The sequence below is a fragment of the Panthera uncia genome (genome assembly GCF_023721935.1).
Source record: "Panthera uncia isolate 11264 chromosome D3 unlocalized genomic scaffold, Puncia_PCG_1.0 HiC_scaffold_8, whole genome shotgun sequence".
Lineage (NCBI taxonomy): Eukaryota > Metazoa > Chordata > Mammalia > Carnivora > Felidae > Panthera > Panthera uncia.
Window position 1 is genome coordinate 10,740,156 of NW_026057586.1, and position 17,084 is coordinate 10,757,239.

Consider the following 17,084-nt stretch of genomic DNA (forward strand, 5'->3'; position numbering starts at 1 on the left):
TGAACAGATATTCAACAACAATTTTGAATCCTTTATTTTCTCAAAACAAGTCTAATTTGTAATCATGCTCTCAGTGGAGTGGTATAAAAAGTGACAGTCTTACGCAAATTTGTTGACTATATTTCCAGACAGTGGGAGAAAGAATTTGCATTTATAGCTTGATGCAAGGTACAACTACCTAGGATAACTAAATAAGCAGCAATTTAATTGAAATTTTAAAAATCCTTCCATGTATTCATTTATTGCAGCTCTCACTTTTTGTTTAATGTGCATTAATAGAAATTGTTTATTAAACACACTGCAAGGAATTCAGAATTTATATCAATACTCAATACCTGTATTTTGATTCATCATTTATTTTTTTAATTCATCGTTTATAATCTTATTTGAAAATTCCTCAGCTAATCCTGGAAGTAGATTTCACTGAGATCTGTTCAGGTAACGAAACAGACTCAAATGTACTAACTGTTTGCTCCAAATCCATGTATAATACTTACTTCTTTGCCTAGCTATCAAAAAATTGCATGTTTAATAAAGGCCATACCTATATTCTGTGTCAAAAATGAATGTTGTACTGATTTTTTTTTAATCAGAATAATTAATCTAGGAATGGCATTTTAGTAAGTTGGCCCATTGTGTGCCTCTTTTTTTTTTTTTTTTAAAGAAGTCATTATGCATGGTAATTGACAGGTGCAAAATGATTATTTTTTTCCCGTGATTATCTTTAAAGTCAAATACCATTTGTAGTTCTATAAAATGATTAAATGGAAACTTATGCCAATTTTTAACTACCTTTGACCTGTAAATGCAAATTTCTTTCATTTCTACCTAATAATATGTTCTCTGTCTGCATTCAGGGTTTTCACATGGTATTTCTTTGTCTGGATCACACTTGCCCCATTGATTCATGTTTTTTACTCAAGTATTCGTTCACTTCCACCTTGGAAAATCATTTTCTTTCTCCTATGTTAATACTCAGATTATTTTCTTCTTTTTTTCCAACCGTTATTTTTGGTGTCTCTCTTTTCTATAGGAATTATATTACTTATTTCTGTGCATGTCTCTGTCGTGTATGAGACTTCGTTTTGTTTGCTTCTTGTATGCCACATCCTTTACAGTGTTTTTGTTTTGTTTTGTTTTGTTTTTTTTGTATGCAAACTTCAGGAACAAGAACAGGTCCAGGGCTTGAACAATGTGTTCTGTGGGGGAATAGAAAATGGTGGCCAGGGGCTTGGGGGTGTGAGATAGAGGGAGAGATTGGTAAAGGATAAACTTTCAGTAATAAGATGAATAAAGTCCAAGGATCGAATGTGTAACATGGTGCCTATGCTGATAAAACTCTATACATTTGCTAAAAAAGTAGAACTTTGAAAAATGATAAAGAAGTAAGGTGATGGATGTGGTAATTAATTCCATGGAGAGAATCTTTTCACAGCGTATATGTGTATCAAATCATCCTGATGCACAGTTTAAATATTTTCCAATCTTATTTTTCTCAATAAATCGGAAGAAAATGTGCTCTGAGGCCCACGTTCGCTACTCATTTCATGCTAGTGGTAGCGTCAGCTTGCATTCAGATTCTGACCCAACCGTTTTATTTACCTGAGATCCTTAGGTGACCTGAAGCGAAATATAAATAAATATCAAACGGGCACAATAATAGGATTTATCGCATAGGATAATTGTGAAGATGGCCTACGGTGATATATAAAACAATCTCAGGCCCTTAGGTGAGTTCCCATTGAGACGTAGTTATTTTTAGATTTTCTAGGCTGTCACATAATGTTTCCATATGGATTTTAAAGTGTTATAAATGGAGAATCACACGGATTGGGTCAGAAAAAAAATTAGAAAAAACTCTACCCAAAACAAAGAGGACTTTAAAAATCTGAGTTCTCAGAATTTGTCATCACATGGCCATTCTTCTTTGTCTAATCTTTGCTTTTTGATTTGTCTCGTCCCCTCTCATCAATGTATATGACCATTGATAGGCTCCAGGTAAGTAGATAGAAGGAAATCATTTAGAAATCTAATCAATGCAAAAGATTTTTTCTTAGAATTTTATCTGAAAATGAAAACCAAAACCCTCCCATTGTCGTATGAAAAGGAAAATTGAGATCCCTAGTCAAGATTTTTGTGTTCAAAAATGTTGGCCCTGTTTGAGAAATGTGTGTTCTCAAGAATAATGTACATGTTCAGGGTTAGTTCAAAAGAATTAATGATACCTACTATGTGACTGATTCTGTCAGTGGCTTCCTATTTTTGTAAAGTGGTTCATATGTAACTTCAATTTATAAAGCAAGTTTAAGTGGAGGCACATACATTAAAAAGGGACCAGGGTTGGGGCGCCTGGGTGACTCAGCCAGTTAAGCGTCCATCTGACTTCAGCTCAGGTCATGATCTCACGGTTTGTGAGTTCGAGCCCAGTGCCAGGCTGTCTGCTGACAGCTCAGAGCCTGGACCCTGCTTCCGATTCTGTGTCTCCCTCTCTCTCTGCCCCCTCCCCCAACTCACACTCTGTCTCGCTCTCAAGAATAAACATTAAAAAAAAAAGGGGGACCAGGGTGCTGAAAGCTATGCATATTCAGTTTGCCTATACATATGTAGAGAATAGTTTCATTAATTAAAATTATTTAAGAACATATATAAAGTGAAAATCTCACCAGTGTGCTTCAGCCTTCATTCACAAAACGGAAACATATTCAACATTTAGTCTGATGCATGTATTTAATACAGAGTCAGGTAGTGAGATACATTATTCATTGTCTAAAAATCAAGTCTGCATAGGGCAACAAGATAAACATGAATTTTTGCAGTTCGCTATCAATCTTAATTAAACAAATATGCATATAATGAGATTGTGTACAGTATTCCATAGGATACCACCTTATCTGTGCAAATCCCAATAAGACTATGTTTTCATGAAGAAAACGCATATAAACACATACTGATTGTGTGAAAAGCACTTTGACAAACTATGACATATAATTCTACATTTTTTTAGTGTTTATTAATTTTTGAGAGAGAGAGAGGGAGACAGGGTGCGAATGGGGGAGGGGCAGAAAGAGAGGGAGACACAGAATCAGAAGCAGGCTCCAGGCTCCGAGCTGTCAGCACAGAGCCCAACATGGGGCTCAAACCCATGAAACAGTGAGATCATGACCTCACCCGAAGTCAGATGCTCAACTGACTGAACCACCCAGGTGCCCCATGACATATAATTCTAAAAACGCATCCTAAAAATTAAGTTAGTATCTCCATTTTTTAAATATAAAAAAACTAGTAAGTGGCAAAGCCAGGGTTCAACATATCCGTGTTACAAGTTCCCCCTCCCTTTACCCTAGCTATGATGATAATCCAAAATAAAAGCACTACCCTAATATGACACACATTTATTATCATAGGCATGGATTGAATGGAACTATGTTTCATTGCATTGTTTAACACTGTATGATCATGATTTAATTAGGAATGTGTTATAAAGAAAAAGATAAGTCAAGAAATAGAGAAATAATGTACAAATTATGTTAGCTCTTTAAGCAGGTGGATCTGTATCTATTTTTTGAAGTATAACATCATAAATTTTGGGCCTGTCATCTTGCAGCTAAAGATATTTTTGTCTGACACATGGTTAAAAGCACTTGAATTCTAGAAAATTCAAAACAATAACTTCTATAATCAATTTACTTTAATTTCCAGAATGAATCACAATCTCACTATGTGATCATGACAGCATATCTCTTTTTTGACAATAATGAACTACTTGACTGACACATTCATGTCTGGAAAAAAAGAATTAACTGTGAATTGATGTGTTCAAAACTGCACTACTTTACTTTTTTTTTATGATCTGAAATAGGAATTTATTTGATGTGGAACACTTTTGCCATAATCTTTATGGGTCAAAGGAAATCATGTACATTGCCCCTAAGCTCTAACTGCATTATTTCCTCAAATCAATTTAAAAACTCATTAGTTTAGCTAATACTTTAGTAAGACAATAAGTTTACCGCAGCTATGCTCTCAAATAAGCAGGGAATATATAACTGCAACAAATCATAATGGCCACTATTCAGAAAAGGAAGGGAGAAGAAAAAAAAAAAGGAAGAAAGGGGGAAATCAGACAGAGAACATGGGAGGGAATCTTGACTTCTAAGCAGTAATACTCTGAGAACTTCTAACAAACTTAACTGATGGAAATCATCTTATCCATCAAGTCTAATTTATTACGCAATATCAAGTCACTCTTTTAAAAGGTACAAGTGAACTTATTTATAATCTGAGAAAATATTGTAATATTCTCCCAAATTTGAGTTATCTTCTGCAATATCCATAAAAAATTGGTAAAACAGTTTTGATGAAAGCTAATGATGACGATAATCTTTCTAACAGTAGTTAGTTTCTGGAATCAAAAGCTAGCAACCTATTTCTGTCTTTTCTAGGTAATTCAGACCATCAGTGCAGTGGATAGAGATGAATCCATAGAAGATCATCATTTTTACTTTAATCTGTCTGTGGAAGACACAAAGAACTCAAGTTTTATAATCATGGATAATCAAGGTAATGGCATTCGTCATAATGGCCTTTTATCCTTTCTTTGAGACATGTGTTTGGTTTTAAGGGAATTTATAATGCTGCTGCTTTTTATATGGTTCTTGGGATATGATAACGTTGAGAGAGTAGGGAGTGGCAATGAAAATGGTAAACAAAACTCAAAGTCAAGTTCTGAATACTAACCCCATTTCTCACTGGATTCCTTTAAATGAAAAACCCTTTTTCAAATCATCAGTGGCTATAAGACCTTGCAAACTCTGAAAGACCCTGCAAATATAATTGCATTTCTGACAGAATGGTTCCTTTCACGTCCTTGTAGAACTCAAATTTCAATTTTATGTCTGGGGAAGAAAGTGGTATGTACTTATAGTCATGTTAGCTCGATGGATCCACAGATATTTGGAGTCATTAATTAGAAGCTATAAATATATAAAATTGGTTAAAGATTATTCCCTTCCTTTCAAAATGGAACGATTACATCAATCTCAGGACACAATGTTCCCAAGGATTTTGTTTGGAGAGACAGAATATTTTATTGCTCCATACAGATACAGAAGTGGAATGACTTTATATAAAGCAGCTCTGTTCTTTTTTCCTTCCCTTCAGTAAAAGTTTTTCTTGTCATCCTATGGATTTCTATCTTAATTTTACTTTATATCTTAAAGATAGGAAACACCACAGGATTTATTGCACAAGCTTCCATAGTCAAATACCTGTAGCTGTCCTTTCTCACAACTGAGTTTAAGCTTCGAGCTAGGGGAGATGTTTATTTAATTTTTAAAAATGTTTACTCATTTATTTTGAGAGAGAAAGAAAGAATGAACATGAGCTGGGGAGGGGCAGACAGAGAGAATCCCAAGCAGGCTCCGTGCTGCCAGTGCAGAGCCCAACGTGGGGCTTGATCCCAGGATCCCGTGAGATCATGACCTGAGCCAAAATCAAGACCCAGGAGCTCAACCGACTGAGCCCCCCACCAGGCACCCCTGGGGGAGATCTTTTACAGGAGGATAAATGCAGACATGTTCTCCTCCTCTCCTCCTGGTCAAATTCTCCAGTGAAGGAAACTCAAATACTCTTAGGATAAAAAATGCATATAACAATATAAGAAATTAAGTTTCAGCTTAGATTTATTTACATTAATATAAAATAAGTCGCTGAGGAAAAAGAAGTATATAAAATTGTAAAGAAAATAATTTGATTCAATGTTTGTGATTACAAGTAATCTAATAAAATATATATGGAAAAATGTAAACTTTCTTACCTTTCCAATCTGCCGAGTAAATAAAATGATATCACAAGAGTTTTATAGGTTCCAAGTACATGATGGAGAATTTGCTTTTAAAAGATGATTTGGGAAAAGTCGTTAGCAGGCACACATTTTGAAAGACTTCCGTTTGTTTGCATTTTACTGATTGTGTCTTCTAAGGTTTCATTGATACACAAAACATTTGGGTGGATGACAGGCCAAAAAAAAAAAAGGGTTGGGGGGGAAGAAATATAGTACCCAGGCACAAGACTGCACCAAAAAAAGATTACTTAGAATATTTTGGGATTCAGGGAAAAACAACTTCAAAAGTGTTGAAGTATATATTGTTCATCTTTGTTAAGCTTTTAAAAATGTTCTATCTAGATGAGTGATCAGTGCTACTAAGGTTTAACTATTATCTGGGTTTTATATAGAAAATGGGTTAATAATGTCAAAGTGAAATGAAACATCCCAACAGAATTTCTCCTACCAAGTAAAACTAATCGTTTTGTCTCATTAGTAAATATATGATTTGAGATCACTTGCTGTGCTACTTGTAAATGACTTTGAAAATCTCGTGTATTTGTAGTATTTGTGAAAATAATGAGTTTCTACTAGTAAAAGAACTGTGTCATGAGTAAATAACCCAAATGAAACTGACTGTCAACGTAAATTTAATGCTGGTCCCCCCCTAGAAAATATTGACATCTCATTAAAAAGCCACTTTGTTTTCTTTGTTCCACATTTATGTTTTCTACCTTTATCAAGGACGTTTTGGAATTGATTGGTGTAATTCACCTAATTATGTAATTAGTGTTAGGGCCAAGTCAAATCGATAATGACTTTTTGAGTGGATCTTTTGTCTTTTTATCAGAAATTTCCTCTTTGTTTTTTGTTTTTTTAACCTCATATGATACATCTATACCATGACTTCTAGTACATGTGACTGGTGTGAATTTCTTTTGTATTATTGAAAAATGATGCACATGGATTTCTGTTTTAGATAACACAGCTGTAATTTTGACTAATAGAACTGGTTTTAGCCTTCAAGAAGAGCCCGTCTTCTACATATCTGTCCTAATTGCTGACAACGGGAGCCCATCACTTACAAGTACAAACACCCTTACCATACATGTCTGTGACTGTGATGATTATGGCAGTACACAGACCTGCAGGAATAAAGACCGTATGCTTTCTATGGGATTCAGAACAGAAGTCATACTTGCTATTTTGATAAGCATTATGCTAATATTTGGTAAGTAGTGCTGAACAGAACCTATCTTCATTTATTGAAACTAAGAAATATAAAAAAATAGTTAATTCCATTATCACGGCACAGTATGGGTTTGTGTGTGTGTGCATGTGTGTGCGTGTGCATGTATGTGCATTTAATTGCTCTTCTGGATGTGTTGCAATTCTTAAACCAGTGGAGTCAATAAAAAAAAAAATAGAGTGGCTGTGGATTTCAAGATGAAAACCAATGATCCTTGAATTCTATGAGTATGTCAGCATGGGTGTCCACTTCTGTTTAGGGATGTTTTTGTCACAATGCATTTCAGCATATACAGTTATATAACAATCAGTCATAATAATGGTGACCTTCTGCTGAGTGCTTATTACACTCCAGGATATTGTCTTGAGTGCTTTACACACAATATGCAATTTGATCCTCATAATAACCTTATGGAGTAGAACTATTATCACCTGCGTTTTATGGATGAGGAACGTGAAACTTAAAGCACTAAGTACTTTTGCAAAGGGTCATGTAGCTGGTACACGAGGTGCTGAAATTTCGTAACTGCACACAACTCCCTTCAACCCTATACTGCAACTCCCTAGGGTCCTGTGGCCATTAAGAAAGTAAATGTTAGTGTGGACGAAGGCAAAAACAGGGTTTTACTTGATCAAAGTGCTAAACACGAAAGAAATTCCAATAAAATAGTTCCCTTTTTTTGTTTGTTTGTTGTTTTCACAAGCAGATAAGTTATACTCATTTTACAGGTGAGGCAAATGAACCCCAAAATGTTTTTTGTCAAGCTTTCAAGACTAAAAAGAATTCATTTGGCAAAACCTTTTCTCTTTCCTTAACATACCCGTGTATAATCTAAACCCTCTCTTGCTTCCCTTGTAACTTCATGTCAAAAGTCAACACAACTTGACTGCGTGTTGAGGGCAATCCCATCAGCCACTGGGTCTGCATCCCAAACTCATGGCTCAAATTGACATCTATGTTTCAGGACTTGCTTGGCTTTCACTCTCGTTTTTCTCAAAGCTTCAAAAATCATGCCTTTCTCTTTCCCATACAAATTACCATTATTTCCTACCTCGCCTCAGTCTTGACAATAATTTTTTAATGGTCTTTGATCATAAAACTGAAATGAGTTACAGAGCTAGGTATCAGAATCAAGTGAAATATGGCAAGTACTGATATACACACAGGTACAGACCTACACCAAGTCTCAAAACCCTATAAGGAAACCAAGGGCAGCCTCACAGTCAAGGGCATGAGTAATATTTAGAGGGTTGGAAATATGGGTCAACCAGTAGTCAGTAGTTTCCTTTGAAAGTTTTGTGAATACTCTCTCCAATTCACAGATTGAAAAATTATTTATTAGCTCCCTTTCTATAACAACCATATATCTGAGCTGCATTTTATAGTACCTGGATTCAAACCTAATGGCCTTATTTCAAGAACACGATTTCAATTTTTTTAAAAGTAAGGTTTATATAAAGTATTGCCCAATGTATTTCTCTTTATGATAATATGGATAACATCACTTCATCTTTGTTTCAATTCCTATAGATGAAATTCTGAATACATCCAAGGCTGTGAAAGGGTTGGCTAGCCTTGACACACACACACACACACACACACACACACACACAATTTTTATTTACTAAAATAATAATAATAATAATAATAATAAAAAGCATTCTGAAATTGTTCTATTTCTCCATGATGTTAAAATTATCTTAGGTCACAAACATTGATTGTGGGCATCCCAGTGTTATGTTTGTTTTTTTTTTTTTTTTAATGATAGTTCGGGATTTCTGAAATGACTGTGGTGTCACAGAGCACAGGTAGCAAACCAACTATGGTGGCATATACTTTCTAGTCAGGAAATATTAACTTAGAAAATAATTATGCCACAGAATTTTCCTCAGTGGGGAATTTCAAACTGCTCCGTTGTGCTTACCTTCTCTTAACGTGGATCGTTGGTTACTAAAATTGACCAATGCATATAGGTTGGAAAATGTTGCCTTTCGCTGCTTTTCTTTTAGCTTTCAATATCTAAAAAAATAAAATTTTAAATTATCCTCAAAACACAGTTTGCTATATTTTTATGGTTTTCTACTCCAGAAAGATTGTTAGGCTGCCTTGTGTCCTCTGGCCTGCCTCTGTTGTAAATTTTCAACAGCTAATACTCTATTTAAGTTTGGAGGGACTCAAAAGTTATATGGGGTTATTCCACTGCCCAGGAGAGGAAGTCCCCAACCCCTTCACTGTTCAAGGGTCGACTGTATGTTTTGTTGTCTTATAATCATAAAATCTAAGCTCATGTCTGAAGCTTATAACAAAAGCAAGGATTGTAGAGTTTATTATAAATAAGGTATTAAATGCTATGTAATATCTGTAACACAAACTTATAAGTATAAACTCATATTAACGTTATACTAACATATTATATTGTTATATTAATTATACTATATGATTATATATTGTATTATATATTGCATTATATTATATTAATAATCATTATACATATTTATAAATCATTGTGAATAATTATAAATTATTATATCATGGGTTAATGGATATTCTGGTATGCTTTCTTTCTTTGTTAGGGTTTATCTTTTTGATCCTAGGTCTAAAACAGCGAAGAAAGCAGACTCTGTTTCCTGCGAAAAGTGAAGACTTCAGAGAGAACATATTCAGATACGACGACGAAGGGGGAGGAGAAGAAGACACCGAGGCCTTTGATGTCGTAGAGCTGAGAAGCAGCGCCCTCATGCGGGAGCGCAAGGTGCAGAAGACCGCTACGGCCGAGATCAGGCGCCTGTACAGGCAATCTTTGCAGGTGGGCCCCGACAGTGCCATTTTCAGGAAATTCATTCTAGAAAAGCTCGAAGAAGCGAATACTGATCCTTGTGCCCCTCCTTTTGACTCCCTCCAGACCTACGCTTTTGAGGGAACGGGGTCATTAGCTGGATCCCTGAGCTCCTTAGGATCGGCAGCCTCTGATCAGGAGGAATATTATGATTACCTTAATGAATTGGGACCTCGCTTTAAAAGATTAGCATGCATGTTTGGTTCAGCCACTCAGTCATATAATTAGGGGCCTTTTATTATTAAAAAGTTTTTAAGAATGCTAATATGTGTTTGGGCACACTGGTAGTCACTTGAGTAGAGTGGTGTTATCTGGGGGGAATATATAGATACATATAGAGCATCTTCTGATTTCCTTGGAGTAAATACCCCTCGGTTATTTCAAGCTACCCGCAAGCTGTCAGTGAATGCAGATATGGAGTGATGCTAACAGTCGGCTCTCCGGTACATGTAACCGAAATATTCCTCTAGCATTTTTTTCACTACCATCCAATACAAATTCTCAACATTTTTGGATGTTTAATGTGAGAAAGGCCCTGAACTACATCAACTTAATATTAGTTCATGTATCCATTTTTTTTAAGTCTTACCGAATGAGAGAAAAATGCTTCTCTATTTTAAGTTCCGATGCTATATGGCTATATGGAGATAAACACTTACAGGGAATCTGAATGATTATATAAAACTTTTAAAAACTGTTTCTTGCTAATGAATATGCAAGTTTCTGGCTGAGATTCTACGATGATGGGTAGTAGTTTGATGTTTGAAAATCATTGTTAAGACCTCACTTGAAAACTGGTCTCAAATTTAGACAGATACTTGTTATATGTTACTTAATCAAGGATACAGTATAAATTTGTATTATCTTTGATATTACAGATTTGTATAAAAAAGGGGGCATGAAAAAATGTTTGGGAGTTTTCTATAAGTTATTTTTCTACGTAACTAAAGCAGAGCTTTGGCATGTCACAATACAACAAAATATATGTTGACGTTTACACAACATCCGATTTAAACTTTATTATAATTGTGGAAAGTGTGAAAAACCGTTAAGTGAATTTTATTGCTACTAAAAATGATAGCAATAAATGAAAGGAGTATTTGATTCAAAGTTGAATTACTATTCATCCAAAATATTATGATCAACTGTATGGATTCTCACCACTCATAGAATAAAACATGATAAGATTCTCAGCATTTCCTTTTCTATTAAGAGCTCAGACTGTAACTGTTTCTTAAGTGTCATATTTTTATTATGGAATATAAAATTAGGTGCAATAGTTACTTTTATTGTAACATTATGAAGAAAGTATGGTAGGCTGCCGGACCTGGTAGCATCCAGATAACAAGATTTATGACAACATTAGATAATAAGGTAATAAAACACCTTAAATTTAATGAACATTTTAAGAATGATCCTTATTATTCTATCCCAATGAAGATGGAATTCAAAACTCATAGGTTGAACGGAAAGAAAAGAATGAATAAAATGTCCTCAAAGTTGTTTTGTATCTTCATTTCTTATTAACAGCATGTGAAAATGAACGGAACCAAATTGACCCTATGTATTAAATAAAATATTTTGGATTATTTTTAGCTGAAGATAGAGGAATTGAATGGCTATAGTATTTTGCTTTCTCTGTGCTTTCAGACATATGCACCATACCATGTAATAGAAGAGTGGTTTTTCATCATTGTCAATTCAGGTACCATTGTGTAGGCAGCATAGAGATCTTGAAAAAAGCCCAAGACTGGAAATCAACAATTTAGGAAAATATTAAAAGTAGATGAGAAGTCATAAGCTGTAGAAAATCCTTATACATTCGTATCATTATTTACTTAGGGAAGTGTAAGAATAGGAAACAAGGCAGAATGTTAAAACAGAAAAACTTGCAAGTAAAATAGAAATGTATGAGTTGAGAGAACATTTGTATTTCTATCATATGGACATAAATATTGGAAGAGTATAGTTAGGGATATTTTCAGGAATTATTCCATACAGGATTATTCCTTGTATTTAAAAAATAGTGCTCTGTACTCTTGGTTGAAGAAATGGCAAGTGTGATGAACAACAGATAAATCAATCTATGGAAAATGGGTGAGAGAAAAAAAAAGGGGTTTCTGAGGATCTAATAGGTTCTGTCATGGATGAAAGCCTTATGCACAACTTACCAATTTTGGATGAAGACTTTATAAAACGTACATCTGCATTAACAGGGTTTCAAGTTTGAGTCCAATGGCACAAAGCAGATGTGTTAAAATAAGTTCTGGCTTAGTTAATGATAGGATTGTTAATCACAGGTACGTAGGAAAAGCGCATACATGGAGCTCTAGCAAATATCCACCTGCTAGTCTGCAAAGTGTCCTTTTAAGGTATATCAAAAATACTATCTGATTCTAGTATAGAAGATCCAATTTCCTGGAAATTATATTTGGTCATATTTCAATAAAACTTAACCTTTTTGTGGTGTTTCAGGAACAGGGCTGTATCCTAAGCTAAAGACACGGCATTAAGATCTCATCTTTGTGAATTTTAATAAAGGCTAAATCAATGCAGATATTTATGAAAATAGCACAGCTTCACACTAATAGCTGCAGTGCTTAAATATCAGCCTTAGTTAACTCACAGGTTCACGTAGAAGTCTTCAATTACTGACAGTTGAAACCAGAAAATATGTAAGGTCCTTTATAGGGATCAGAAAACCGCTAGTGATACGAGGTGTTTCCGAAGCATGTGCGGTTGAGCCCACCAGAGCTGAGCATGAATGAGTTCACTTTTGTTTAAATCACTGTGTGAACTTTGTCAAACCGCCTTCTGCTTCCAGATCAGGATTGCAATCTGGAACATAAGGTCCTATCCACCTGTTTCACATGGCTGTTGTGACCAATGAGTAAAAATAGTGCCAGCAGCTCCTGACCCAGTAAATAACCCCCTTGTGATGATGGCTGATGTCATTCTGCTGGAACACACAGACCCCTTTATCTTCTAGGACTGAGGGATCTCGCCGGCTCCACGGCATGTTGGAAATAGAAACCAACTTTCTGACCTGACATATAAGGTCACGTGGTATTCTGTCCTTCCCATTTCTGTATTTTCTTAACTCTTCTGGTCTCATGTTCTAGGCCTGAAACAATCTGTCCCCAACATTTCTCCTTTTCATTCCCGCCCTTCATTCGGCTCTGTGATCAATGGTGATTTTCTCTGAAAGGCCTGCCTGACTCTTGTCCTCTACTGTGGCCCATGCTCTGTCTTGTTTTTATTCAAATCACTTAGCCACCTGGTATCATAATACATACATACATTTTTTTACTTGTTATGTCTTTATCACTGATTAGAATGTAAACCCTAATGGGTAAGGAATTGTCTGTGTCGTTCATTTGTTCTTGTCTAAAATTGTTTGTAGCACATAGTAAGTGGACCAATAAATATTTCTCAATATAACAATGAATCCCAATCTGTTTTACTTGGTTATGTATAGAAGCCATATTGGATTTTATTAAATAATAATACGGAATTAACAGATTTTTTTCAAAATAAGTCACCACTGGGCAGTTCTTGGGTATGATAAGATTTTTCAAAATGTTTCTAGTAATTATATGAGTTTGGAATTTTAACTTGTTTGGACATATTGGTATTATCCCCAGGGAGGAAAAAAGATAATGACTTTAAACTGTTCAGTGAAAACTGGTCCTATCCTGAAAGCTGTGGAAATTCTCATATGACTAAGTTCCCATGATGTGTCATGAATATGAAAACATGTGCAATGCATGAAAATTCTGCTTCCTGTTTATAATACAAAACTTAGTAGCAAATGCATTGTTAGACTTACAAGGCTACTCAAAATCTCCAAGGTAGCTTTGTGTTCTTTTATAGGATGTAAAAGGACATTGAATAGCAAAGGCTGGGAGACCAACTAGAGAAATAAATAGAGGAAAGGAATATGTGGCTTTTTATGTTTCCAGTTATGTCTGTCTGTCATCTACCTACCTATCATCTGTCATCTATCTATCTATCTATCTATCATCTATCATCTATCATCTACCTATCTTTATCATCTATCATCTATCATCTACCTGTGTCTATCTATCATCTATCTATCATCTATCACCTATCTATCTTTATCTATCATCTATCTATATCTATCTATCTATCTATCTATCTCATCTATCACCTGTCTACTGAGATAAATTGTGATTTCCCAGAGGAAGGGAGACTAGTATCTCAATCACAAAGCGGATCCTTAGGACCTGTTAGAATGTGTCACTGCCTTCTTTTCTGAGTAAGCTCTCATGTTGGAGGGCTGACCAAATGGTATGAAATGGCGAACAGATAGAGTTCAGGAGCTGGGCAAATGCAGTTCCTAGCTGTCGACAAGGCAAAATTTCACGAATTTCCCATAGGTTAAGAGGTTACAGCTGTAGAAACTTTTCACAGAAGGTAGGAGCCGAGAGGGAGCTGAAATCAGTCATCCAAAGAACATATAACATAGGCTAACGACAAATGGGAACCACAAGTCCTTAAAATGTCTCCAGATACCCCAAGCATTGGCCCACGATAGAGCGCCAACAGTCGCATGCCTGACATCACACAGGACTCTGGCTGTGAGGTTTTGGAGTCATGTTTATTCTGCCCCTTCCCTCTGTCTCCAGACAGCAAGTGTCCAGAAGCAACACAGTAAGTGGGAGAGGGTGCGACAGAGCACTTTATATTGGATGCAGGGAAAAATAAATTAAAACGATGTTTTGGACAGTGAACAGAAGCTATACAAACTGTCTGGGATTGGGCCAAGGTAACCATCAGAAAGATCAATGCAAACGTGTGTAAAAAGTGAATAGTATAAAACATTTTCATGATGTTTCTTTCAAGTTCAAACTAATCAATAACCCAGCTGGATATATTAACATACCAAATCAATTTGGCATTCCATATATTTTAAATAATTCAGAAATCAATTTCCTCATCTAAATCGGAAGCAAAATACAAAAAATGAGTAATTTATAGTGTTCTTAAAACATTTGTGAGCATGTGAACATAGTTTATACCACTTTATTTCATGCCATTCTTTTGAGCTTATTCACTTTAATGCTTACAATGTGATATGTTCTATTGAGTTCTGCAGTACTAAGTGATTTATCTCAGCAACAAATAAGGTTGGACATGGAAAATATCCCATATCCATGATTACATAAAGGTACAGAACCACACACAATGTTTTGTCTAGAAAAGGGAGCGGGGCTGAGGTACGTATTCACATTTCCATAATATTATGTCCTTTGGATGCTAGAGAGAGTAAGTGGTCTATGAAGTACATTTTCACTTATTTTCCAGTTGCTAGCATTTCTTTGTTGTGCAAACTTTGATGAATTATTTAAAATGTTCTCTTTTGGTATCTTTATTTGTACAGTGGGGACATTAAGAATAGATAATCAGACTATCATAGGAATTAACTAAAATAATACATATAAAGAATGAATTATGCCTAATGTAAAGAACACATGACATTTTATCTGTTATTGTTAACGTAACAATTATTGTGATATTATGAAGTTTATCTTTGGAAATGCTCACAGACCAAGCTCATTACTCTACAATTAATATGGACAAGAGGAAAATGAATTAATGCAGGACAATAATTAGCTTGCTGTTACTTAACTGCCTCCCCACCTTGACCCTTCCAAGGTAATGTTCCATTATTACCAAAGGAAAAAATTAATTGCTCAAGTCATGCATTATGTATGAGATGTTCTGATTGAAAATCACTCCCCTATGACATTTATTTGGGGGGAATATACTCTGGTAAGTTATAACCACAGATCACGGCAACTTTTTCTAGGTATAGATATTTTAGGGAAAAAATATCCAAAAAAGAAAAGGGTTCACTCACTTGGTACCTAATTATTTCTATGTTATATTAGCTTTACATGAAAGAAATAAAAGAAACATGCTAATGGCTCCAAAAGAAAGCTTTCAGACCTGTGTTAATATCTAACATCTGATGCCCATAGTTCTAATTTTATATTAGTAATTTAAAATTAAATGACAAAGAAGATTGTTCTCATCGCCTCTTACACTACAAAATAAAAACCTGCACCCGGGGGGGTTCCGGAAGATGGCGGCGTAGGAGGACGCGGGGCTCACAACGCGTCCTGCCGATCACTTAGATTCCACCTACACCTGCCTAAAGAACCCAGAAAACCGCCAGAGGATTAGCAGAAGGGAGTCTCCGGAGTCAAGCGCAGACGAGAGGCCCACGGAAGAGGGTAGGAAGGGCGGCGAGGCGGTGCGCGCTCCACGGACTGGCGGGAGGGAGCCGGGGCGGAGGGGCGGCTCGCCGGCCAAGCGGAGCCCCGAGTCTGGCCGGCAAAAGCGGAGGGGCCGGACGGACTGTGTTCCGACAGCAAGCGCGACTTAGCGTCTGGGAGGTCATAAGTTAATGGCTCTGCTCGGAAAGCGGGAAGGCTGGAGGACAAAGGGAGGGAGAGCTGCTGAGCCCCTGGACGGACGGCAGAGCTCAGCTTGGCGGGGAACAAAGGCGCCAGCGCCATCTCCCCCGCCCATCCCCCAGCCAAAATCCCAAAGGGAACCAGTTCCTGCCAGGGAACTTGCTCGCTCCGCGCAAACACCCAACTCTGTGCTTCTGCGGAGCCAAACCTCCGGCAGCGGATCTGACTCCCTCCCGCCGCCACAGGGCTCCTCCTGGAGTGGATCACCTAAGGAGAAGCGAGCTAAGCCTGCCCCTCCACCCCCCGTGCACCTTGCCTACCCACCCCAGCTAATACGCCAGATCCCCAGCAACACAAGCCTGGCGGTGTGCAAGTAGCCCAGACGGGACACGCCGCCCCACAGTGAATCCCGCCCCTAGGAGAGGGGAAGAGAAGGCACACACCAGTCTGACTGTGGCCCCAGCAGTGGGCTGGGGGCAGACATCGGGTCGGACTGCGGCCCCGCCCACTAACTCCAGTTATACACCACAGCACAGGGGAAGTGCCCTGCAGGTCCTCACCACACCAGGGACTCTCCAAAATGACCAAACGGAAGAATTCCCCTCAGAAGAATCTCCAGGAAATAACAACAGCTAATGAACTGATCAAAAAGGATTTAAATAATATAACAGAAAGTGAATTTAGAATAATAGTCATAAAATTAATCGCTGGGCTTGAAAACAGTATACAGGA

At 36.7% G+C, this 17,084-nt stretch overlaps 1 protein-coding gene across 1 annotated transcript in view; it reads left to right on the top strand.

Annotated features, from left to right (window-relative positions):
- CDH19 (cadherin 19) overlaps positions 1-13,397 on the top strand; it is a 102,587-nt gene extending 89,190 nt beyond the window's left edge. Inside the window, exons 10-12 of the mRNA XM_049619703.1 lie at positions 4,443-4,560; positions 6,804-7,055; positions 9,647-13,397. Of these exons, the coding sequence (XP_049475660.1) occupies positions 4,443-4,560; positions 6,804-7,055; positions 9,647-10,137 (861 nt within the window). The 3' untranslated portion in view covers positions 10,138-13,397. The remainder of the gene's footprint in view (positions 1-4,442; positions 4,561-6,803; positions 7,056-9,646) is intronic.
- The last annotated feature ends 3,687 nt before the right edge of the window (positions 13,398-17,084 follow it).